General features: G+C 39.0%; 1 protein-coding gene across 4 annotated transcripts in view; it reads right to left on the bottom strand.

Annotated features, from left to right (window-relative positions):
- The window catches only part of PDE4D (phosphodiesterase 4D), a 1,583,646-nt gene that overhangs the window by 1,256,376 nt on the left and 302,034 nt on the right, over positions 1–25,236 (bottom strand). For all 4 annotated transcript variants that reach the window (XM_069556482.1, XM_069556479.1, XM_069556480.1 and 1 more), the window contains one exon: positions 667–801. In XM_069556482.1, coding sequence (XP_069412583.1) covers positions 667–708 — 42 coding nt within the window. In that variant the 5' untranslated portion in view covers positions 709–801. The remainder of the gene's footprint in view (positions 1–666; positions 802–25,236) is intronic.

Below are 25,236 nucleotides of genomic sequence, written 5' to 3'. Positions count from 1 at the left end.
CACTTTCATCCTTGCCTTGTGTAGCTTTCTTTGAGTTGCTCTGTTTCCTCATGCTTTCTTTCATAAACTAGTAGAAATCTAAAAATTATCACTAATTTGGTACCTTGAGAACACTAAGTGAATAAGACAATCTCCATCAAAAACAAAACAAAAAATTAAAGGAGGAGAGAGATTAGAGACATACTCCAGGGTAGAAAACTCATGGAAGTGATGACCCACTGATTAAGTGTTCACATTTTTCATCAAGTACATGAACTTGCAGAATGTGATTGATTGAAGTACCCTGTAATGTAAGTTCAATTTACCCTTTTGGACTTGCCTGGGAAGTTTGCTATTCAAGACATAAATTTCTTCAGTTTCAACTTTTTATATTTTATGCATACTTCTAAAAATCAGGGTGTCCAATATCTTGCCAGTGGGCATATACAAATGAATGGTAAGGCATATAAACTGGCTGAAAGAGAATTCCCATCAAATGTCAACCAGGCCACTGAGACAAACAAGTCTTCATTTGTTAATAAGCTATGTACTATTAGAGAACTGAAAGTCAACCAAGGGTTTCTCACGAGTCTGATCATGAAAGCACAGTATTAAAATCCAAAAGAAAACAGCAAAAAGTTGTGGGTACACAGTTTTAGAAAATAAATGAAAACAAAAGGTACTTACACTTTTGCTCCGGGAAAGCAAATCACAGGTATTTCTTTTCATGGTGGTGCTTTAAGTAATTCAAACAGGCAATAGTTGTTTCCAATGTCACTGCTCTCACTGCAACAATTATCCACTCAAAAGCCAATTGGCATTCTGAAGAGAAAGGCAAGGAAATGTTTAATCAAGTATATGAGTTACACATGCACTTTGAAATGCTCTCTTAGAGTGGGACAGTAATTCTTCAATTATTCATCAAAACAGGCTAAAATGGTGCCGTGTCTAAGCCGTAAAAGTACACACAAGCAACATTTCCAAAACAGCTTTTGTTAAATGTAAGTGAGAGATTTCAGGCACCATCTGCTTTTCATTAAATATTTACGTCTACATTTCTAGTGGCTGAAAAAAAAATAGGTATGGTAGTCACAACCTAAAGTTACACGTATGAAATGAAGATGCATACTGACTTGCGTATGTCCTGATTCTGGCTGGTACAGCTAGGGACTCCTCAATTTTCCTGCTAGGGATCGCTAAAGTAGCTTTGTTCACTGCTGGAATCTTACCCGCATCTGAAAGCCCTCTGACCACGGCATCATGGCCTCTTGTTTCACTAGCAATAATCTACAGTACATGGAAGACATCCCAGTGGCTCTACAGTGAATTAGTGAATTCAATTTAAAGAGGTTCCAAGGAATGCTTGAGAGAAATTGTTTACCTAGTCAAGCAGCAACTATTATCTTAAGAATATTCTACAGCAGCTGCCACAAGAAAGATATGATAGCCACATTGCCTACTCTTCACTTCCACTAAGAAGATGATTCTGCGTTTTGAGCTTTGAAGAAAGAGCAAAGAGAATAGTTAAATGCATTGTGTTCCCTTTCTGACATTCAGCTATATCTGGACATAGCTTAGAAGCTCATAGGGTGTATTGGTATGTAGGCTGAAGTGCCTTTCGGGAAAGAAGCTCCCCTAAGTGAAAGAGGATGAGGCAGACAGTCCTGACCAAACCACAAGAACTCTGACATTATAGGTATAGACTGATTCTAACCACAGCATGTAGTTCTATCACTTAGATTTGTTCTAAGCTTCTCAGAAGACTTATGTCTGAGGGTGAATGAAAAGAGTAACAGTGAGCAAGGTCTGAAGGAGTTTGTTTTGCTCAAATGGCTAAAAAATATCAAAGGGTGGTATAGTGTGAATTATACATTCAAAAAATAATCAAAACAAAAAACCATATGTGCTTTAAAAAAAACATATAAAACGAAAGGAGAGAGGACTCCAGGGTGCACAGTCTATGTGGGCCTCTGGGCGGAGGCCAGCTCGCAGCAGCAGCAGAACCCAGCCAACCCCACACCAGCGGACAGGTTCCTTCACTTGACTACCTACAGTAGCGCTCTCTCAAGGCTCAAAGATTTGTTTGGACACATGTGAGTCACACCTCAAAATTTATGAAAATAAAAGGGAGATGTTTTTAAGGAGGCCAGAGACCCCACAACAGTACATTGGAGCCAGAATCAGAGAAATAGCATTTATTATTGCTCAAGAATATACCTAGATACAACTTGGGGACCCAAAAGGCACCAAGGAAAAAAAGTCTTTTTCTAGGGTTGATTAAAATGCTTGCCTGAGATTAGAGGGAAAAAAAAAAAGTGCAATCAAATGTGAGTTGTTAGAATAAATATGGTCACTTTGAATGTGAATGGATTTTTTTAAGGGAGTTGGGGTTAGAAGGTGGAAAGGACCCACAAATGCTAAGTTCTCAGCTACTATACCTCTGGGAATTTAGTCACGTTCATTGCTTAGTTATAATGCTAAACATTTCCTGAGTGCTCAGAAAATATGAAATTATGTTATCCACTAGATCAATTTAAGAAGTGAAGATAAATAATATAAACTGTGAACTAAATATTTCATACATAGGAGGAAAAAAATCAGTAAAATTCTTTGGGAGGCTTACACACTGTATCAGAGAAAAACTCATTCAAAATATTGAATTATTCATTCAGTATTTAATGAATACCCTTAAGGGTAACCATGGAATAATTGCCCCAGTGGACTAGTGACTCAGTGGTTTTAAATTAACTAATCAGTCAAATTTTTAAAAAAGAAGGATTTGATCTGATAAAGGCTTGCTGAATTAATCAGGTTTTTAGCAAATTTGCCTTGACATATTTAAAGACCATCATTAAGAGATACTTTCCCTTAGGAATTTAGAACCTGTAGAAATCTGAATAGGCAAAGGGATTTAATTGAATACTGACTGTAGAGTCCATGACCTTTCTCAGTCTGCATATCTAAGGAGGCAATATGGTCTTATAAAAGAGTATGAACCTTGACACCAAAGAGGTTAGAATTCACCTCTCCAGTGGAATTCTGTGCAGGTTGAGGTAAGTTACTGAACCTCTCTTGAGTTTTTTTCATATCTGAAAAAGGGCTATAATTATATTCGCCTGTGTTTGAGTTTAGATGAACTAATGTGTATAAAGTAGTGTCTAGGAGACAATGCTAGGCTCTAACCACCACCACCGTCATCATCCATCATTACTACCTTTTTTCCTCTTAATATCAAATAGCAAGCAACCACAACATTTTTCCCTTAAAAGTCTAAAATCCTTCAAATAAAAGAGTCTTAGGCAAATATACTATCAATTAAGCAGTAACGAATATCATACCAGTTCATGTCCCAGGAGTAAACAGAACACACTTATACTAGGATCATTTAAGGAGGGTTACGTAAAGAGTCTGTTTTAAAAGATTTGAGTAGGACAGAGAAGTCCATAAAGGATGGTGAAGTAAGCAGAGCTAGCTGTAATGGAGTTTTTACCACCCCAGGCTACAGGGACAAGGAGAGGGATGGGTCAGTATTCCCAGGCAATAACCTGTCAGAGAGTGGGCTGCCTTGAGAAGGAAGGTTATTGTCTGGAATATAGCTAGCCTCAGGTGACTCTGAAGGGCAAGAGATAAGGGAATAAATTTGATTACACTCTCCTCTACCCTTCTGATCTCCTGCTGGGACTCCCCACCAGCCAAATGCAAGGAAGCCAGAGGGCAGAGAAAGCTGCTGCCTACACCTCATTGGCAGCCTATTGCAGAAAGTGACTCCTAGGGTGGGGCAGGGAGGAGGATGTAGCTGAGGGGACAGGGAAGCTGCTCCACACAGATCTGATCTGCAGTCTATGAAGAGGATGGCACTTTTCTGCCATCTCATCTCAGCAGAAGAAAAACATCTATCGTTTATCTTTAATCCTTCCAACAACTCTTGAGGTAGATATTGTTATTATCCCCACCACAAAGAAGATAAAAAAATCAGCTTCAAGAAGTAGGTTGCCAAGGAAATAGCAGCAGAACCAGGATTCAAACCTGATTCATCCAACTCCAATGTCCAATTTTTTGTCTATCCTAATATATTGCTTTGCTGCCAAAAATCATGGATCAATGCATTTTTTAAAAAATTGAAGTATAGTTGATTTGGAGAAGGAAATGGCAACCCACTCCAGTATTCTTGCCTGGAGACTCCCATGGACAGAGGAGCCTGGTGGGCTACAGTCCATGGGGTCGCAAAGAGTCAGACAAAACTGAGCACACAGCACATACTTGATTGGCTCACATAGGAAAGAATCTGCCTGCAATGCAGGAGACCTGGGTTCGATCCCTAGGTGGGGAAGATCCCCTGGAGGAGGAAATGGCAATCTTCTCAAGTATTCTTGCCTGGAGAATTCCATGGACAGAGGAGCCTGGCAGTCCATGGGGTCACTGTCAGACACGACTGAGTCACTAACATGTCCACTTTCTTTATAGTTGATTTACAATGTTATATTAACTTCAGGTATACAGCGAAGTGATTCTGTTATAATACAGACAGACAGATAGGTAGATAGAGATGTATGTGTTCTTTTTTAGATTTTTTTTTTCCATTATAGGCTATTACAAGATACTGAATATAGTTCCCTGTGCTATAATTAGGCTCCTGCTGTTTATTTTATATATAATAGTGTGTATCTGTTAATCCCAAACTCCTAACTTATCCCTCTCCCCCTGCTTTCCCCTTTGATAGCCATAAGTTTGTTTTCTACGTCTATGGGTCTATTTCTGTTTTCTAAATATATGATATCACTTAGATGTAGAATCTAAAAAATGACACAAATGAAGCAATGAATTTTAATTTTCAACAAGTAGAAACCTCTGCAAGCATCAAAACTGAGCCAAAACCAAAAAATGTTTGATAAAAATAAATCTCCTCTCAGCAAGGCAGTTATCTTAGCTCCTATAAATTCCTCCCTCAGCAAAGATAATGCAGTGAGGCAGCAGAAACGCTTTCTCCCTTCAGGTGCAGTAAAACGCCAATCAGCTTAGGGGAGACACACAGGCGATTTCATCACTAGAGGAGTTTTCACATAAAAGTTAATTAGGGAGAAAGAAGAGTCAGCTCCAGCAGAAAACACACTTTAGAAAATAAAAATGAAGAGAATAGCTAAGTCAGATAGTGGGTGTCGGCACATTCAGAGATGGAATCTGAGCTGGAGTACCAGGATAAATTTTGCTGCTTTGATGCAAGGAAAGGGAGTTAAGACAAGTTCTTTCCTGGAGACTGAGAATTTACAGAGTGGAAACACCTCACCTGTGAGCCTTCTCACCTGGGTGTCGGAAGAAAGAGGTTCCGCTTGTATCAGTGTCATATATATGAACTGGACAGTGTTAGGAAAATCCCTTACTTTTTTCTTCTACCAGTTATTAGCTTCTCTGTAAAAATAACAGTATTTCCACAACCTACTTTGTCAGGTAGCCTGGGGTGAATTTGATAATATCTGAGAAAGTTTTCTGGAAACTATAAAGTTCCCTGCAAATGTCAATCAATTCTATTCATTTAAACAACAAATGTGCCAATGCATTCTAAATATGAGGGGAAAGGGGTTTTAACTATTCGCAAATATTAGAGAGGCTATTAAAAGTATTTTATATGCTTCAGAGGAATTTTTTTCATTCTTCATTTACCTCCCTTGGAATTAACATTTTTTTTCTTTTGCATGATAGTAAATATGTTTTGACTGCTGAATTATAAAGCCGCTGAAATGTATTAATTTAAAATATGTATTTATTGAGCGTCTCATATGTGCGACTCAGAGAATCTTGAGCACATCTGTAATTTGTAGGAAAATTGAATCAGTAATCAAAAAACTTCCATACAAAAAACTTTCAGCCAAAAAAAAATATGAATAATACAGAAAACATGTGTGTACCCAATACTGACTGAAGTGGGTAGAATGGACACAGTGAATTTTGCTATGTACCCTTCTCATGTGTTCTTCACTGAAAATAAACACTCTTCTGAATGTGGTGTTTATCTAAAAAAAAAAAAAAACAAACAAAAACGTCTGCCTGCAATGCGGGAGACCCGGGTTCGATCCCTGGGTTGGGAAGATCCCCTGGGGAAGGAAATGACAACCCACTCCAGCATTATTGCCTGGAGAATCCCATGGAGGGAGGAGCCTGATAGGCTACAGTCCACGGGGTCGCAAAGAGTCAGACACAACTGGGCTAATTCACTTTCACTTTCACTTTTTCATATGTGCTAGTCAGTTCAGTAGGTCAGTTCGGTTGCTCAATCGTGTCCGACTCTTTGCGACCCCATGAATCGCAGCACGCCAGGCCTCCCTGTCTATCACCAGCTCCCGGAGTTCACTCAAACTTATTTCCATTGAGTTGGTGATGCCATCCAGCCATCTCATCCTCTGTCTTCCCCTTCTTCTCCTGCCCCCAATCCCTCCCAGCATCAGCGTCTTTTCCAATGAGTCAACTCTTCGCGTGAGGTGGCCAAAGTATTGGAGTTTCAGCTTTAGCATCAGTCCTTCCAATGAACACCCAGGACTGATTTCCTTTAGGATGGACTGGTTGGGTCTCCTTGCAGTCCAAGGGACTCTCAAGAGTCTTCTCCAACACCACAGTTCAAAAACATCAATTCTTCGGCACTCAGCTTTCTTCACAGTCCAACTCTCACATCCATACATGACCACTGGAAAAACCGTAGCCTTGACTAGACGGACCTTTGTTGGCAAAGTAATGTCTCTGCTTTTCAACATGCCATCTAGGTTGGTAATAACTTTCCTTCCGAGGAGTAAGCGTCTTTTAATTTCATGGCTGCAATCACCATCTGCAGTGATTTTGGAGCCCCAAAAAATACAGTCTGACACTGTTTCCACTGTTTCCCCATCTATGTGCCATGAAGTGATGGGACCAGATGCCATGATCTTCGTTTTCTGAATGTTGAGCTTTAAGCCAACTTTTTCACTCTCCTCTTTCACTTTCATCAAGAGGCTTTTTAGTTCCTCTTCACTTTCTGCTATAAGAGTGGTATCATCTGCATGTCTGAGGCTACTGATATTTCTCCTGGCAATCTTGATTCCAGCTTGTGCTTCCTCCAACCCAGCATTTCTCATGATGTACACTGCATATAAGTTAAATAAGCAGGGTGACAATATACAGCCTTGACGTACTCCTTTTCCTATTTGGAACCAGTCTGTTGTTCCCTGTCCAGTTCTAACTGTTGCTTCCTGACCTGCATACAGGTCACAAGTGCCTGCTAATTGGCACTTTCCACACATATGGTGGGTAAATTAGACGTCTGCCTCAGTGTCCCTCTGCTAAGTCTGTAGTAGAGACAAAGGAAGAAAGTAAACTTCTACTTTCCAAAGTGGTGAATTAAGACAAAGGATAGCTTCTTGGTTCAGATTTAAAAGTTACCATAGTGGTTTCTTATTTATACATCCTTTTTTTCTAGGGTAGCCTGTGAAGGCTGTTTGTTTCTGAGTGCCTGTTAGAAGCTGTAGAATCTAAAATCTAGAAATAGAGTTCACAGTGTAATGAGGAAACTGAGGTATAAGAGTGAACTTGATCTGCCTAAGATCACAGAGCTACCTCCTTGGACAAGGTAGAGGTTAGACTGAGGCCTCTGCATTGTGTCCAGGGTTCTGCCCAGCTGAGGAATCTGGCTTGGTTTGGGGTTCTCTTAAAACCCGCTCTATACGCCAACCCACTGGCCTCTCTCAGCGTGCCCAGCAAAGCTCAACAATTTGGTTCTTGCTGGAGTCAGAGCAATTTACTTATCACACAAGGATGGCCTGTATTACAAGGTCATAACTCCTGCTCTGGAGGGTGGACCCCTTCAGTTACCTCTGCATGGACCTCTCCATTGAACCAGAGGAGCCAGGTGGTATGTATTCACATCTTTAATCTGACCTTGTCCCATACTCTATTCACAAAATGAACCATCAACCCTCATCTGAACGGTCTAATCGCTCTAACACCTGAGCCACGTGGATTTCTGTCTGCTATCCCTACATGTACATCCTCAGTATTCTTCTGTTCACCAACCTTTCTAAATCCTTCTATTCTTCAACATCCAGCTTAAGTTTTTCCTTCTAATGACAATTTGTCCTGCAGCACCATGTCACGTAATTTTCTGCTTTCTCTGAATACTGACAATAAGGTCTTCATTGCACCATAAAATAATATACTATCTTTCATTTATTTCACTAATTGTTTATAGGTTTAGTTTTTCCTCTCTCAACTGGGGGTTGAATAAAGTACATTTTAATGCCTTTTCTGCACTGAAAGTTATATTTTTATAAGATACAAATTCTAAAAGTTGAGAGAAATTCATTATTTTTCCTTTTGCCCTTTTTATAATGTTGAACATAGTGTTGAATATTCAGCAACTGCTTAACAAAATATATTTTTAAAATAAAAGTATAAATCCATAAGAAAAACATGAGCATTTTAATTAATAACCAGTGTAAATTGGAAATAAAAATGTATCAAAATGTGGAAAATATTCAACCTCAGTATTTAATGAAGAGATGAAAATTAAAATCTCAAGGTTTTTGCTTATCTTGCTTACAAACTCTGATAATGATATATGTGATAAAATATGCAATTCATATAGTGCTTATCAGTTTCAAAATGATATAAGTCTTTGGAAAGGAATTTGATAATAAAGTACCAAAATCTATAATGGTGTTGTATATTTTGACATAGTAATTCAGGAATAACATGAAATATGGAAAGTACTTTATATGCAAAAGCATTCTCAACAATGCTAATTACAATGACAAAAATTTGGGAACAATTTAGATGTTCAATAATAATGGAATAGCTAAACAAAATATGAGAAACCTCATGATGTACTATGCAGTTAAAAACAGATTTTCACAAGAGATTTTAATTACATGAGAAAATTCCCCTGCTATAATGTTAAATGAAAAGAGCAAGATTAAAGTTGTATATACAGTATGATCCTATCTCATACCCCGAGCTCTCTGAGCTTTCATAACTGAGCTTTCAAATTTATGCATTTGAAAGCATGCCAGATGATTCTACTTGGAAGATCCACAAGCATCTCAAATACAACACGTCCGTGAATGAACTCAACCTTTTTTCTTTCTTCACTCCCAAATATGTTTCTTCTTCCATCCTCTTCCTCTCAGATAATGGCATCACCATCCACCCAGCCACAGCAGCCAAAATCCTGAGCCTCTCCCACTCCTGGTCACCCACGCTCAATCAGTGGTTGTACCCTGCCATGCACCTGGCAAAAATTTCACAGTTCTACCCTCTCTTTGCATGTTTCCCACCACTGCTCTGAAAACTCTCTCAGAGTTTTACCTGCACCATTTCAGGTACCTTGTAATATGCTTTCTTGTCATCACCATTACCTGCTCATCCCTCCATGCATCATATTTCACTCATTGGTTATACTGAGCCACTGTGGTTCCCCACACACTCTGTGCTGTTTCCCACCTCTGTGCCCTTGTGTTCTGTTTTGTTTTTTTCTTTTCCTCTTCCCTATATATCCATTTCCTTCCTTCTTTGCCTGACTACTCCTGTTTCAAGACTCAATTGAAATGTCATCTCCTCCTGGAAGAGTTTCCTGATTTTCTCATTATTTCTAGCCCCACCCCCACTGCCAACTTGGACCCAGGCCTCTCCCTTCCACTTTCCATGTCTTCTGCACACCCCAAATGCATATTTGCCAAATTATACTGCAATGATCTGTGTCTCACTGACACTGCCATTCTGAACTCTATGAACCTTGAGGGTAAAAAAACATTTCGTGCTTGTATATGTGATCACCACATAACATACACTCATATTTTTTTTTTCACTGATTTCTGCCAAATTGAACTGCTTCCCTTGACTAGAATTATGAGAAGGAAAGCACATTTTGTCTCTATACTAAAAAATACTTTCCTGTGTACTTTATCCAAATCCAAATCCATCATTCTATTGCCTTCTTTTCCCCAAAACAATAACAGCAGTCCCTCCTCTCCATTCACCAGACATTGACTAGACAGTTGTGGTATGCAATCAACTGTCTATGGTCTAGGGATGCAAAGATAAATGTGATAAAAAATCACTCTCCACAAGAAGCTCACAGACTAGAGGGGGAGAGAGACAAATAGCACAACACAATACGTGCTCTGACAGAGGCTCAGAATAGCTGGTGTGGGACCCAGAGGAGGCAGAAAGTGATTCATCTGCCTCATGGCTTCAAAGTCTTCCCAGTTATTCTGCTCTTATGAACACTCTAAGTTATTCAAATACCACTTCATATCCTGATGTTTTTCCCCAAGCAGAGAGAAAGGAATGTGCAATTCAGGCCAAGCAGTTCCTTTCATCTTTTTGCATGTCTGGTTAGACCTTTCTCAGCAGAAAAGGCAGCTATGGGACTCTACACCCAGGACATGTTCTGTAAATATCCCTCAAATGATTTATAGATAATCGCACTCATGTAAGAGAACAGAAGCCACTTTTGATTTCAGCACAAATTTACTGTAAAATAATTGATGTTTTGCAAAATGAAGGACATCATTTGGCTCCTAAGGTAGCTCAATGCTTCACTTCCAAGGGTACAGAAATGCCAAAATACCTATTCTTTCAACACTTCCCTTGACCAGTATTTCAAAATAGTTCAACTGAGTTGCTTGGCAGCAGATAAATGACCTCTTTCTAGGATTCCATGGGTGCAGCCTTTCCCCCACCTGAAATAACTGCTGCTCCCTAAAACACCATGCTTCACTCTAAATCCAAGGCCAGGGACTTTCCAATTCATTTCTCACAAATGTAGGGTCTGTTAGTTGAGAATACCACCTAATTCTTGTTTTAGCTTCCTACTGCAGTAGGAAAGTTACAACAGAATCTTCTTTTCAACAACTTTTCTAACTATATCCTTCCCATTGCCTCATTATGGTGCCCTTCCAGACCTGGGCGGTGGGAGGTGACTAGAGCAGTTTCGTCGTGTGAATCACAGGACAGCATCGTGCATAGTCTGCTGGCCTGAGGCCAGGAGGGAAAGAGCCTCTGGGATGTGTCATTGTCAGCTAAATTATAACAGATCCATTGAGAGCCTCAAGACAAAACCCCATGAGTCTTCATGAGGGAAAACAAAATGACTGCAAGACATCTTCACAAAATCTCTGGTTTAAGCAGCTCACTACCTACAAAAGAAGGTGGAGTTCACTGGAGCACTGAGGCCTTTTGTTTTTTCAATACTTTCCTGCCTCATATCAGGGTAAAGTAAAAGTCTACCACTTGAGTACTTTTAAATTTGAGAAGCATTTGAATGGCATTATCATGGAAGGCTATGGGATATATGCACAGACTACAATATGCAAATCACGCGTTCCAAATCATAGTCAGTACTTTCCATCGCGAGATCAGCTCAACTCTAACATATGAACAATTCCATCTCTCTAGTTAAAACAAGAAACACATTATGTAGATGATGGATGGATGGATTGATGGATGGATGGACAGAAAGACACATGAAAGAGAGAAAGAGAGCTGGGGAGAGGGAGAACAGACTATCCACATCGATTGTGAATTCTATTATGTATAGCTTTCCAAATCGGAGATTTAGAAATAGAACTCACATCTCTAAGTTATAATGAGCCAGACACTACCAGTATGCTTCTCTCATAGCTCAGTCGGTAAAGAATCTGCCTGCAATGCAGGAGACCCGGGTTCAATTCCTGGGTCAGGAAGATCCCCTGGAGAAGGAAATGGCAATCCACTTCAATATTCTGGCCTAGAAAATCCCACGGACAGAGGAGCCTGGCAGGCTATAGTCCATGGGGTTGCAAGAGTCGGACACGACTTAGCCACTAAACCACCATCACCAGACACTATCAGAAGTTTCTTCTAAAACCAACACACCACTTTATTCCTCAGTTGTTTTCATTCATTTAGCTATGAATCCTACCTTTTATTTTCCTGCAAAATCTACACCATGAACAATTCCCTCAAGAAAAATTCGGTCAGTTCAGTTCAGTTGCTCAGCCGTGTCTGACTTATGTGACCCATGGTCTGCAGCACACCAGGCTTCCCTGTCCACGACCAACTCCCAGAGCTTGCTCAAACTCACGTGCATCAAGTCAGTGATGCCATCCAACCATCTCATCCTCTGTTGTCCCCTTCTCAGCCTGCCTTCAATCTTTCACAGCATCAAGGTCTTTTCCAATGAGTTAGTTCTTCGCATCAGGTGGCCAAAGTGTTGGAGTTTCAGCTGCAGCATCAGTTCTTCCAAAGAACATTCAAGACTGATTTCCTTTAGGATTGCAGTCCAAGGGACTATCAAGAGTCTTCTCCAACACCACAGTTTAAAAGCATCAATTCTTTGGTGCTCAGCTTTCTTTATAGTCCAATTCTCACATCCATACATGACTAATAGAAAAACCATAGCTTTGACTAGACAGAACTTTGTCAGCAAGGTAAGGTCTCTGCTTTTTAATATGGTGTCCAGGTTGGTTATAGCTTTGCTTCCAAGGAGCAAGCGTCTTAAACTTCATGGCTGCAGTCACCATCTGCAGTGATTTTGGAGCCCAAGAAAATAGATTCTGTCACTGTTTCCATTGTTTATACATTTATCTGCCATGGATGGGAAATGATGGGACTGGATCCCATGATTTTAGTCTTTTGAATGTTGAGTTTTAAGCCAGCTTTTTCACTCTTTCACTTTCATGGAGAGGCTTTTAGTTTCTCTTCTCTTTCTGCCATAAGGGTGGTGTCATCTGCGTATCTGAGGTTATTGATATTTCTCCCAGCAATCTTATTCCAGCTTGTGCTTCATCCAGCCTGGCATTTCGCATGATGTACTCTTCAGATAAGTTAAATAAGCAAGGTGACAATATACAGCCTTGACGTACTCCTTTACGAATTTGGAACCATGTCCGTGTCCAGTTCTGTTACTTCTTGACCTGCATACACATTTCTCAGCAGGCAGGTAAGGTGGTCTCATATTAGCATCTCTTGAAGAATTTTCCACAGTTTGTTTTGCTCTACACAGTCAAAGGATTTGGCATAATCAATAAAGCAGAAATAGATGTTTTTCTGTAATTCTCTTGCTTTTTCTATGATCTCTGGTTTCTCCGCCTTTTCTAAATCCCACTTAAACATCTGAAGTTCACAGTTCATGTACTGTTGAAGCCTGGCTTGGAGAATTTTAAGCATTATGTTGCTAGGAGTTCATTATCTGAGCCACAGTCAGCTCCCAGCTCTCTTATTTTTGCTGACTGTATAGAGCTTCTCCATCTTTGTTTGCAAAGAATTAATCAACCTGATTTCATTATTGACCATCTGGTGATGTCCATATGTAGAGTCCTCTTGTGTTTTTAGAAGAAGCTGTTTGCTATGACCAGCGTATTCTCTTGGCAAAACTCTATTAGCCTTTGCCCTGCTTCATTTTGTACTCCAAGGCCAAATTTGGCTGTTACTCCAGGTATCTCTTGACTTCCTACTTTTGCATTCCAGTCCCCTATGATGAAAAGGACATCTTTTTTGGGTGTTAGTTCTAGAAGGTCTTGTAGGTCTTCATAGAACCATTCAATTTCAGCTTCATCAGCATTACTGGTTGGGGCATAGACTTGGATTACTTGTGATATTGAATGAACAGAGATCATCCTCTAGTTTTTGAGATTGTACCCAAGTACTGCGTTTTGGGCTCTTTTGTTGACTATGAGGTCTACTCCATCTCTTCTAAGGGATTCTTGCCTACAGTAATAGACATAATGGTCATCTGAATTAAATTCATTCATTCCAGTCCATTTTAGTTGACTGATTCCTGAAATGTCAGTGTTCACTCTTGCCATCTCCTATTTGACCACTTCCAATCTGCCTTGATTCATGGATCTATGAATCAAGGTTCCTATGCAATATTGTTCTTTACAGCATGGGACTTTACTTCCATCACCAGTCACATCCACAACTGGGCACTGTTTTCACTTTGGCTCTGTCTCTTCATTCTTTCTGGAGTTATTTCTCCACTATTCTCCAGTGGCATATTGGGCACCTACCTACCTGAGGAGTTCATCTTTCAGGGTCATATATTCCTGCTGTTTCACACTGTTCATGGTGTTCTCAAGGCAAGAATACTCCAGTGGCTTGCCATTTCCTTCTCCAGTGGACCACTCAGAGGTCTCCTCCATGTTCTTCCCAACCCAGGGATCGATCCCAGGTCTCCTGCATTACGGTAGATTCTTTATCAGCTGAGCATCAAGGGAAGCCCAAGAAAACTGGAGTGGGTAGCCTATCCCTCTCCAGCAGATCTGCCCAACCCAGGAATTGAATCAGGGTCTCCTGCATTGCAATTCAGCTGCATTCAGCTCTTTACCAGCTGAACCACAAGGGAAGCCCTAAGACAAATTACAACTGAATTATTTTAAGACTTAGTAATACTATTGGTTTAGATTACAGGGGATACAATTAGAATTTGAAGAAAATAAAATAAAATAAAAAGAGACTGGGGTAGTTGGCAGAACATCACACAGATTTGACTAAAAGCAGGTGTATGAAAGTTTTCTAATGAGGCTTCATTAAAAACAATTTTTATCCTAGCACCCTGTAATTCAGTCTTCTCAAGCTATCATTTCTCCCTGATTATCAATTGCTATCCAAGGACTCACTGCCTGCAGATTTTATAAACAAAAGATAAACAAGACACAAAATGAAAAAGTTTGATGTTAACTAAAATAAACATAAGGAATAAACAAGGAAGTTAATATAAATAAGAAATCAATGACTAGGAGTAAAAACCCTAAACCAATAGGTTCTCTGGCCCTTACAAAGTGACAACCCATTATCATCTTCGAGGGAATGAGCCCACTATTGTGGGGTCATTAACATGCAGACAGTGAAAACTGTATGCTTCTCAACTCCAGCTTCTCAATGTTAGCTGGAGCCAAGGAACAAACAAATATTTAATCAACAATAAAGAGTAGTGTTTTTTAATGTTGAAATGAAAAGAAGCTAGACAATAAACTTGGAATTTTTCTCTCCAAAAGTTTCTCTGTTCTATCATTTTATTGTGGGCATTAAAGGTTATAAACAACAAAGTTAAGATCTATTAAGGCAGAGATGATAATACTCTTCTGCCAAGAGAGTCATTTTCAACATTTTCTGTCTCTTTCATATTCAGGATCATTTGTAGGAGATAGAATCAAATCAACCCTTCAGTAGAGTGCCAATTTTTTTTTCAAGCAATTTTCATTCTTACGAAGAGAACTTTAGCTCACTTCATTTCAAAAGAAGGAATTTTAAGATATTACTGAAAGAAGAAAAATATGCATTAGAAAACAAAAAGGCAACTTACTGAATGGGAGAACATATCTACAAATGATACACCTGATAAGGGGCTAATATCCAAAATACATAAGAAGCTCATACAACTCAATATCAAAAAAACACACAACCTGGTTAAAAATTAGGAAACAGATCTGAATAGACATTTTCCAAAGAAGACATACAGTTGGCCAACAGGCATGTGAAAAGATGTTCAACGTCACTAATTATCAGAGAAATGAAAATGAAAACCACCATTAGATATCACCTCCTACCTGTTAGAATGGCTGTTATCAAAGAGAAAAGAAATAGCAAGTGTTGTTGAGGATATGGAGAAATGGAAACCCTCCTGCACTGTTGGTGGGAATGAAAACTGGTACAGCCACTTGGAAAACAATATGGAGATTCCTCAAAAAATTAAAAATAAAACTACCATATGATCCAGCAACTGTATTCCTGGGTATATATGTATTCCTGGGTGTGTGTGTGTGTGTGTATATATATATATATATATATATATATATATATATATATATATATGTATGTATGTATGTATTCCTGGGTGTATATATATATATCTTCAAGAGAGACATGCACTCCAATGTTCTCAGCAGCATTATTTACAATATACAAGATATGGAAGCAACCTAAGTGTCCATCAACAGATAAATGAATAAAAAAGATGTGCCACATACACACACACACACACACACACACACACGAGTATTACTCAGTCATGAAAAAGAATAAAACTATGCCATTTACAACAACACTGATGGACCTGTAGGGTATGCTTAGTGAAATAAGTCAAAGGTAAATACTATATGGTTCCATTCACATGCAGAATTTATATGCAAAATGTAAAACAAATGAATATAACAGAATAGAGTCACAAATACAGAGAACAAACTAGTAGTCACCAGTTGGGAGAGGGAAGAGGTGAGGGGCAAGATAGGAGAAGCAGACTAAGAGGTACAGACTATTAGGTACAAAGGAAATAAGATACAAGCATGGAATATACAGCACAGGCAATATAGGCAATATTTGATAAAAAAAAAAAACTTTGTATAGGGTATAATCTACAAAAATATTGAATTACTGTGTGTACCTAAAATTTATATATTATAGATCAACTATATACTTCAATTTTTAAAATCTAAATAAAATAGATATTTATTCAGAGATGAAAAGGAAAAGAGCAAAACAAATTAGTGCAACACTAAGAATTTTGGAATTAGTCATACTTGGATGCAAATTATGTTTTGGTCATTTCCTAATATTTGGCCTTGAGGACTCTGTTTAACCCATTGGGATATCAAGCTTATGGTCAATATAAATAAAACCCACACTGCAGGGGTAGAGTGTAGATTAAAATGAGGGGCTGATAGGTCAGCACATACCAAACACTATAGCTGGATCAGAGGAGGTGTTCCTTCAGTGTTAGCTTCATTTTAATTTGTTTGTTCTTTACATTGAGGAAGAAAACACCAGTTTTTTTTTAGGAGGCTCAGACTTTACTGATGTTGTAAAACTGTTTCATTAAAAATGGACTCTTTCCAGGATTATTATTCTGCAGTCACACTGAGAGGAGCTCGTTCTTACACTCAAGAGCGGCACAAGATTTCATCTTTAGTTGCTAAGCTCTTCCATGGCCTTCTGCAGGGTCAAACGAGCATTTCGAGCCTTATATCCAGGGCTTTGAACTTTTCTGCTGTTTACTTCTTTAAGTACTTTACTTCTTTAACTACTCATCAATGAGTTTCAAAATGAACCCTATCACTTTTACTGACAAGAAGTTAATTGCAAGCACCCACTCTCAACTGTTAGCAGCTTCCAAGTGTTTCACAAATTTGAAAGCCTCTGAGTATAGAGAAAGGACAAGCAGAGAAGCCTGACGCATGGAAGAAAATGCCCCTCAGTTCACCATGATCCCCATGATTATACCCAATAGTTTGCTCAGAGCTTGGTTGCTCTAATTGAAGCCTGTGCTGAATCATCACTATTCATGTGGTACCCATCTGGCACCCGAAATTAGATTCTGTTCCCTCTGCATTTATAACGGTGATAAAGGATGGAGCTACATAACAGAAAAAACTTGTAAAGATTATTTTGCTAATAGATGAATTTCTTAGCCAAGAAAAAGGAAAATGGCTGTTTCTTTTCTAAGGATGTGGTTTATTGGCTCAATTTTCTTAAAGAGCAATGATATCTGGGAAGCTGGAGTTCTATCTTTAAAAATCTCTCTAATTCACTGAAGGAGTAATGTAAGCCAAAGTGTATAAACTGCAAAATAAAACAAAATTTAATGTCTGATATCTAAATAACCAAGGAAAAGAAACTTGGAGTTAAAAGGCTCTTCAGGTTTCCAGCTCATAATCTCATACTATGGTTTATCACACCATAGTTCACTGTACCATAACAGAGATACTATAACTAACCATCCTATTCTTAAATATTACTAGGGACTCCGAGCCCTTAAGCCACTACATTAGACAGAATTTTTGTGTGTGCGTGCCACATCTTGAAGCCTGCAAGATCTTAGTTCCCAGGCCAGGGATTGAACCAAGGCCCTCAGCAGTGAAAGCACTGAGTCCTAATCACTGGAGGACCAGGGAAGTCCCTAGACAGAATTTTTAAGAAACTTTTTTTGCAGTGGTGGGATGGGGGAGGGGGGGGAAGGGGGAGAAGAACTGGTTTATCACTTATGTGCTGTGCTTAATCATGTCTGACTCTTTGCCACCCCATGGACTATAGCTTGCTAGGCTCCTCTGCCCATGGATTCTTCAGGCAAGAATACTGGAGTGGGTTGCCATGCCCTCCTCCAGGGGATCTTCCCAACCCAGGGATCGAACCCAGGTCTCCCACATTGCAGCTGGATTCTTTACCATCTGAGCCACCAGGGAAGCCCAAGAATACTGGAGTGGGTAGCCTCACCCATCTCCTGGGGATCTTCCTGACCCAGGAATCAAACCAGGATCTCCTGCATTGCAGACAGATTCTTTACCAGCCGAGCTACTAGGGAAGCTCTTATCACTTACATTGAATATTACTCACTATTACAATATTTCAGATCCTTAAAAACTTAATAATTATTATTAACTATAAAATAATTATTATTGGCTATTCACCTATTCAAACCAAACTATCCTGACTCTGCTACTTTCTGTATGACTTTGGGCAAGTTACCTGTCCTCTCTGTATCTCTGTTTTTCTGTTTGTAAACTAGAACTAGGATATCTTGCTTCAAAACATTATTGGAAGGAATGTAGAATGCACAGAGGTTAAGTACTGGAAACAGTGACAACACATAGTAAACTCTCACTAAGGTACATCATCCTCATATTTATCACTCTTAGGAATCTATGGTTTGTTTACAGTGAATGTACAGTAAATGTGATAGGGACCATTGTTTTGAAAATAATAATCTAGTTTTTGAATTCACTCTGTATTGTGTTGCTCTGTAGTTACCTGTTCATTGAATCAGTAATTTTAGTCTCAAATAGCTAATGCCTTGCTTGATGAAGGCTGGAGACATTCCCACTGATGTCAGAAGCAGGTGGACACTCACTGTTAACATATTTAGTTAACAATATCTTTAAAGTGCTAATTAGTAAGTCTAATAGAAGAGAGTCATAAATATCGGCAAAAAGGGAGGCAAATCTCTAATTATGTGAAAATCATAGAACTCTTTATTTGAAAGACTCCCTCCAAATTAAACTTGTTAAAAAAGAAACTTAAAAAAAATGTTCAGTAAGTGTATTAGTTGTGTGTTAATTGTTCAGTAGACTGTGGCCCACCAGGCTTGTCTGTCCATGGAATTCTCCAGGCAAGAATAGTGGAGTGGATTGCCATTCCCTTCTCCAGAGGATCATCCTGAACCACGGATCGAACTTGGGTCTCTTGCATTGCAGGTGAATTCTTTGCCATCTGAGCCAGCAGGAAGCCAGCTAGTAAGGTGGGTTGGCTACAAATCCTATATACCAGTTGTTTTCCTATATACCAACAACTGGAAGTATAATACTGCAAAACAACAATAGCCTATGAAACTAGACACTATGATTTTAGGGATTTTTTTTCGCATGTTCATTTACAAAGGTACAGGGGATATGTGGAGAAAAAACATATACAACTTTCTTTTTTTAAAAACTTTTTTGTTTTGTAGTGAGATATAGCTGATTACAAACAATGTTGTGATAGTTTCAGGTGAACAGTGACGGGCCTCAGCCATACATATACATGCATCCCTTCTCTCCCAAACTCCCCTCCCATCCAGGCTGCCACAGAACTCTGCCATAGCAGAGTACCGTGCACTATACAGTAGGTCCCTGCTGGTTATCCAATTTAACTATAGCAGTGTGAAGGACATAAAAGAAGACACAGCAAAAAACCGTAACGTTTCTGAAGAAACAATGTGCAATTCCAATCTTGTGCAGTTCTAACCTGAAGTATTTATCTATTTGTTTACATTTAAATACTTGTTACAGAAAGTTTCACAAATACACAAAGGCAGAGAAAACACGATCATGAACCTCAGGTACTCATCATGCAGCTAAACAGTGTAAGTTTCCATTCTTGCTTTATCTATCCTAATACACGTTCTGCACTATACTTGCCTGCTTGCATAATTTAAGACATCATCTAAATAAACATGTAAATATGGGTTGAAAATTTCTGAAAAACAATGATAACAAAAGAATATTTGTAATAATCAAAATAATTTATCCTGGTACCAGAGTAGAAGAAAAACCAGTGGGAATGAAAATAAAAACATATATAACTGTATATCATATACATATTTGATATTTGATAAAGGTAACATTTTTCTTTATCCCCAGTGTTTAAAGCACAGCTTACTCTATCATTAGGGTAGGACAACTTGATAATCATGTAGATATAAAATATCTCCATCTCAGGCCAGAAAATATTCCAGATGAATTTAAGATTTAAATGAGAAAGATAAAGCCACGGAAGTAGTGAAATAGAACATTCGTAAATATTTTATTTCTTTAAGGGTACAGAAGGGATTTTGACATATCATATGTACTAGACACTTTCTTAAGTGCATAAATTAGGAATAAAATGATGAACTAATTTTGAAAATATATATATGTAAAAAATTTTTAAATAGAAAACATAGACTAGGAGAAATCACAGTGCATTTTATAGGTAAAGTTACAACATGAAGAACTCTTAGAAATCCATAGGAAAAATAACTTCTCAGTAGAAAGACAGACAAAGAGCATGAACAGGAAAATTCACAAGAAGATAAACTTTTAAAGTAACACGGAAAAAAATAAACTTCACTAACAAGCACAAAGTAAATAAATAAAATGAGGAGATGCTCTAGTTTGTCCATTAGATGGTACATTAAAATAAAAAATAACACAGAATGTTGGAGCACTCATTTACTGCTGGTGGGAATATAATCAGTATAATATTTCCAGACAGATTTTTGGCAAATATATCAAAAGCCTGGTAAACACACATACCCTTTGAATCAGCATGAGACAAGGATACAGAGATCTATATGCAAAAATAATGATCAAAGTATTGCTTGTAATAGGAAAAAATGTGAACAAAGTAAATATCCAGCTACAAAGGATTATCACAGTTAATATTTCTATAAAAAGCAAAGGACTATTTTGAAGCTATTAGAAATAATGATGTAAGAAAGAAAGAAAGAAAGAAAGTCAAGTCGCTCAGTCGTGTCTGACTCTTTGTGACCCTATGGACATAGCCCACCAGGCTCCTCCATCCATGGGATTCTCCAGGCAAGATCCCGACCCAGGGATCGAACCCAGGTCTCCCGCATTGTAGGCAAACGCTTTAGCCTCTGAGCCAGCCCAATTCCATGTAATAATGATGTAGATATATATATAAAGATGTTCATGATAAAACTACTAAGTGAAAAGCACAGCTTACTAATTGCATTTATAGTACTTCTATTTCAGTAAACAACGCCAGGAGATAGTGAAAGACAAGGAAGCCTGGTGTACTGAAGTTCATGGGGTTGCAAAGAGTTGGACACGACTTAGTGACTAAACAACAACAAATTTCTGAACTATGCCTGTACATACACAGAAAATAATCTGGAAAGACAAACATCAAAATATAACACTGTTTATTTAGGTCTAGAATGATGGGAGATTTTCACCTTTTGTTTCTGTGTATAATGTGATCTAATTATTCTGCTGTGAACATGTACTATTTGTCTTACAAAATTAAGTAATGCAAAAGTACATATGGTTAGAGCACTAAGTATAGTTTACAGCTAGATCAAAATTGTTAGAGACACAATGATCATCGAATTCCTTCGTCAAAATTGGGTTGATGGTTCTAATAAGAGAGGTAAAGTAGGTTTTCCATGACTTGACAGGAGATGGGATATTTCAGATTGTGAACGTATATGCTTTGGCTGCTGTGAAATATGAAGCAGCTTTGAAATTCAAGTATAATCATGGAAATTCAAACTTACAGTCCTTACAGTTAGTTCTCTTGAATACTAACAAGTAAATCAAAGAAAGTAATATCGAAAATAATACATATAACATGTTTAAGTGAAGTGAAAGTCACTCAGTCATGTCCAGCTCTTTGCAACCCCGTGAACTATACAGTCCATGGAATTTTCCAGGCCAGAATACTGGAGTGGGGAGCCTTTCCGGAAACTTCTCCAGGGGATCTTCCTAACCCAGGGATTGAACCTAGGTCTCTCTCATTGCAGGTGGATTCTTTACCAATTAAGCTATCAGGGGAGCCCCAACACATTTATATAAAAGCACAATTTTTAAATTTGTCAATTGTCATTCCTAAAGTGAGCATTAGTTTACACATTTCTGATGCAAAGTTTCATGAACTGAATTAACTGTATATGAAAGCACTTGCCAAGAAATTTTCTGTAAATTAAAAGAAAAGAACAACCAATAGAGAAAAGCCAAAGCAATTTGTTTAACCCAAGCAAGCAGAAAGCCTCCAGGTGCCATATGCCCTCCCCACAGCCTTCAAGAACCTTGATCAGCCAGAGCCTGGTTCAGCTCTGTACCCGGGAACAATCCTGTTTCCAATCAAGAAGAATTTAAAGAGCTTTGTATTAACGGGCAATGAGAGAGAGAGAGAGAGAGAGAGAGAGAAAGAGAGAGAAAACACATTTGAGTGGCAAGTTCTTGCCAGACACGATGTTATTAGTTTATATCCATTACTCCACTTTCAGAATCTGTGGAATAGGCGGCATTTCCTATTACATTTCTTAGTAAATGTAAATAGTAAATGCAATTCCTATTACATTACATTTACTCTGCAGGTGTAAAACCAAGCCTAAGACAAATGAAGTGATTTCCCCAGAGCATCACAAAGTAAAAGTGTGAGTCAAATTCATAATGTTTTTGGCTCATTGTTTAATGTCCCTTTCAAAAGGCTAAAAAGACAAATCTGATTTAGTTAGTCTGTAGCAGTTGGAGAGGGCGTCCCAGGTGGCACAGTGGTAAAGAATCCACCTGACAGTGGAAGAGATTCAAGAGATGGAGGTTCGATCCCTGGGTCAGGAAGATCCCCTGGAGAAGGAAATGGCAACCCACTCCAGTATTCTTGCCTGGGAAATCCCATGGACAGAGGAGACTGGCAGGCTACAGTCCATGAGTCGGACATGACTGGGCACATATACACATACACACAGCAGTTGGAGATGGGCTAGCCCGGAGGTTCAGCAAACAGATTTTTGAGCCAGAATATCTGGGTTCAAAGCCCAGCTCTGCCACTTGCTAGATGCATGACCCTGCACATGCTTCCAGACCTTTCTGTGATTGTTTCCTCCCCAAAAGTGGGGGCAATAAGAGTACCTGCCTCACAGGTAAGGATTGATGGATAAGTGTTAAGGTGGAGAAAGGACTTGGGACTTATCCTGACAAATACTAAGCATCAGTAAATGTTAGCTATCTTTATCATTGTTTGTGAGTGGTTTGTGGCCACTTCAGGCTCCATGTTCAGCAGCTTGCCTTTTCCTTATGCACCCTCTCTCTTGTCCCCTGCCAGCTCCCTAGGACTCCAAGTCTGATCCCAGCCCAGTGGCTGGGTCCCTGCACACTAGGACCGCCTTCACTTAGGCTCTGTCTTGAAGCACTCTGCCAGCCTGTCGGCGGGGGGAGCACCTGGGTGCCTCTGCGGGACCTTGGCTAAGCCACCTGCTACTTGTCATCTCTTCTCAGTACACTGCACTGCTTGCAAACTGGTAGAACATCCTTCTGTTTCTACCACTGACAGCCACCCCTCACCTTGGAACAGATTCGGTTTCCAGGTTGGCAGTACAAGTCTTGAAAATGTTCCCAGTCAGACCCACTATTGTCCACTGGGCTTAAGCTCTCCTTCGGAGACAGAGCAAAAGAAAAAACTTCTCAAATAAGAGATTACGGCCCCTCCCATCTCCAAAGTACCCTTGAAAAGAGTGCAAGCTAAGAATTACACATGTACTTCATTCTTTAAATTGTACAAATGGCAGTGTTTTACTTTTGCCATTAAGTGAGGCGTCTCCCAACATGGTATGATTCTGAACAAAGAAATTATGTCCAAGTGTTTCTGGAGACAGGGCTTCTTTCTGCCTGCTGACCTTCTCAGCTTCTTTTGTTTCTGCCAAAACACATTCACTGGCTGCCTGCACTTGGTCAAAATCATGGCCAAAAAGAAGGATTTGCAGCGTGACACCTGATTTGAAGTCACCTGGAGACCTTTCATCACTTTGCCACCTCTAATCTGATGTTAATGAATGCTTAACACTGCCTCAAAAGTTCAAATCCTTACAGATTAATACTCCCTCAAGGAAGCAGCAAAGTATTGGGTTGGCCAAAAAGTTCATTTGGTTCACGTTCTTGGCGAAAATGAAAAATGTGTTTTATTTGTATTTAAAACCAAATGAACTTTTTGGCCAACCCAATATTTTCAGTAGCACAAGGCTACACAGAACAGTAAAATTCTGATTTTTCAAAAGACAGACTTCCCAATCTTCGCTAGTGCCCCAGAAATGGAACAATGAATTCTTTGGCCTTGCCATTCGTCCAAGGTTTCTTATGCTTTGCTTTCAAATTTTTAAGTACTTGCATTTTCATTTTGCTGTCTGAAGATGTATGCTTTATATCTACACTATGCCTTTCAACCAAGGTTCTCAAAACTATACCAACATTTCACAATGTGAAAGTGAGAATTCAAATTTCAGAGATATTGAAAGAGAAGCAAAATCTTCTAGTGACTTTTTGAAACTATCTATTCACAGGATGCGGAGAGCCAATAATAGATTGGAAGGAACCACTGTTGGATATACTGCATTTTACTCTGTCCTAAAATGATGCCTTGGTTGCTAGCAGGACTCAGTAAATATTCACATTAAAAAGCAAGTATTTGTTGAGCATGTCTTAATGGTGCAAAATCTCTCTTACTGTGAAAAATCTACATTTTAGTGAGAAAAAGTGTATAAAACATAAATCTCTTTAAACACTATCTTGTTCAGAGAACAAGGCTGAAACTGGAAACAGTTATGGAACAAGACTGAAACTAGAAACAATTACAGAATACTACGTCAGGAAGATCCTCTGAAGGAGAGCATGGCAACCCACTCCAGTATTCCTGCCTAGACAATCCCATGGACAGAGGAGCCTGGTGGGCTACAGTCCATGGGGTTGCAAAGAGTCAGACACGACTAAGCAACTTAGCATGCCTGCATAGTCTATAATTAGACCTTAATAAATACTGTGTGGTATAGCTAACAAGTAAACGTAATTAAGAAAAGAAAAATGAGAGAAGTTGTTGAAGGCTAGGAACATGAAGAAACAGAGAGTGTAGTTTTCAAGCAGACTTTGTAAAGTGGTAAGTGAATAAGTGGATAGAACAGAAAAGGAGAGGCAATCATTCCTGAAAGGAATAGCATTGGGGAAATAGTAAGTCACTGTAGGCAGGGCAGAGACTAGTACACAACTGTATAATGGGTGAAGGGTGGCAGTTAAG

The sequence above is a fragment of the Ovis canadensis genome, chromosome 16 (genome assembly GCF_042477335.2).
Source record: "Ovis canadensis isolate MfBH-ARS-UI-01 breed Bighorn chromosome 16, ARS-UI_OviCan_v2, whole genome shotgun sequence".
NCBI lineage: Eukaryota > Metazoa > Chordata > Mammalia > Artiodactyla > Bovidae > Ovis > Ovis canadensis.
Note: the sequence above shows the minus strand (reverse complement) of the source record. Positions and strands in the feature narration are given on the sequence as shown.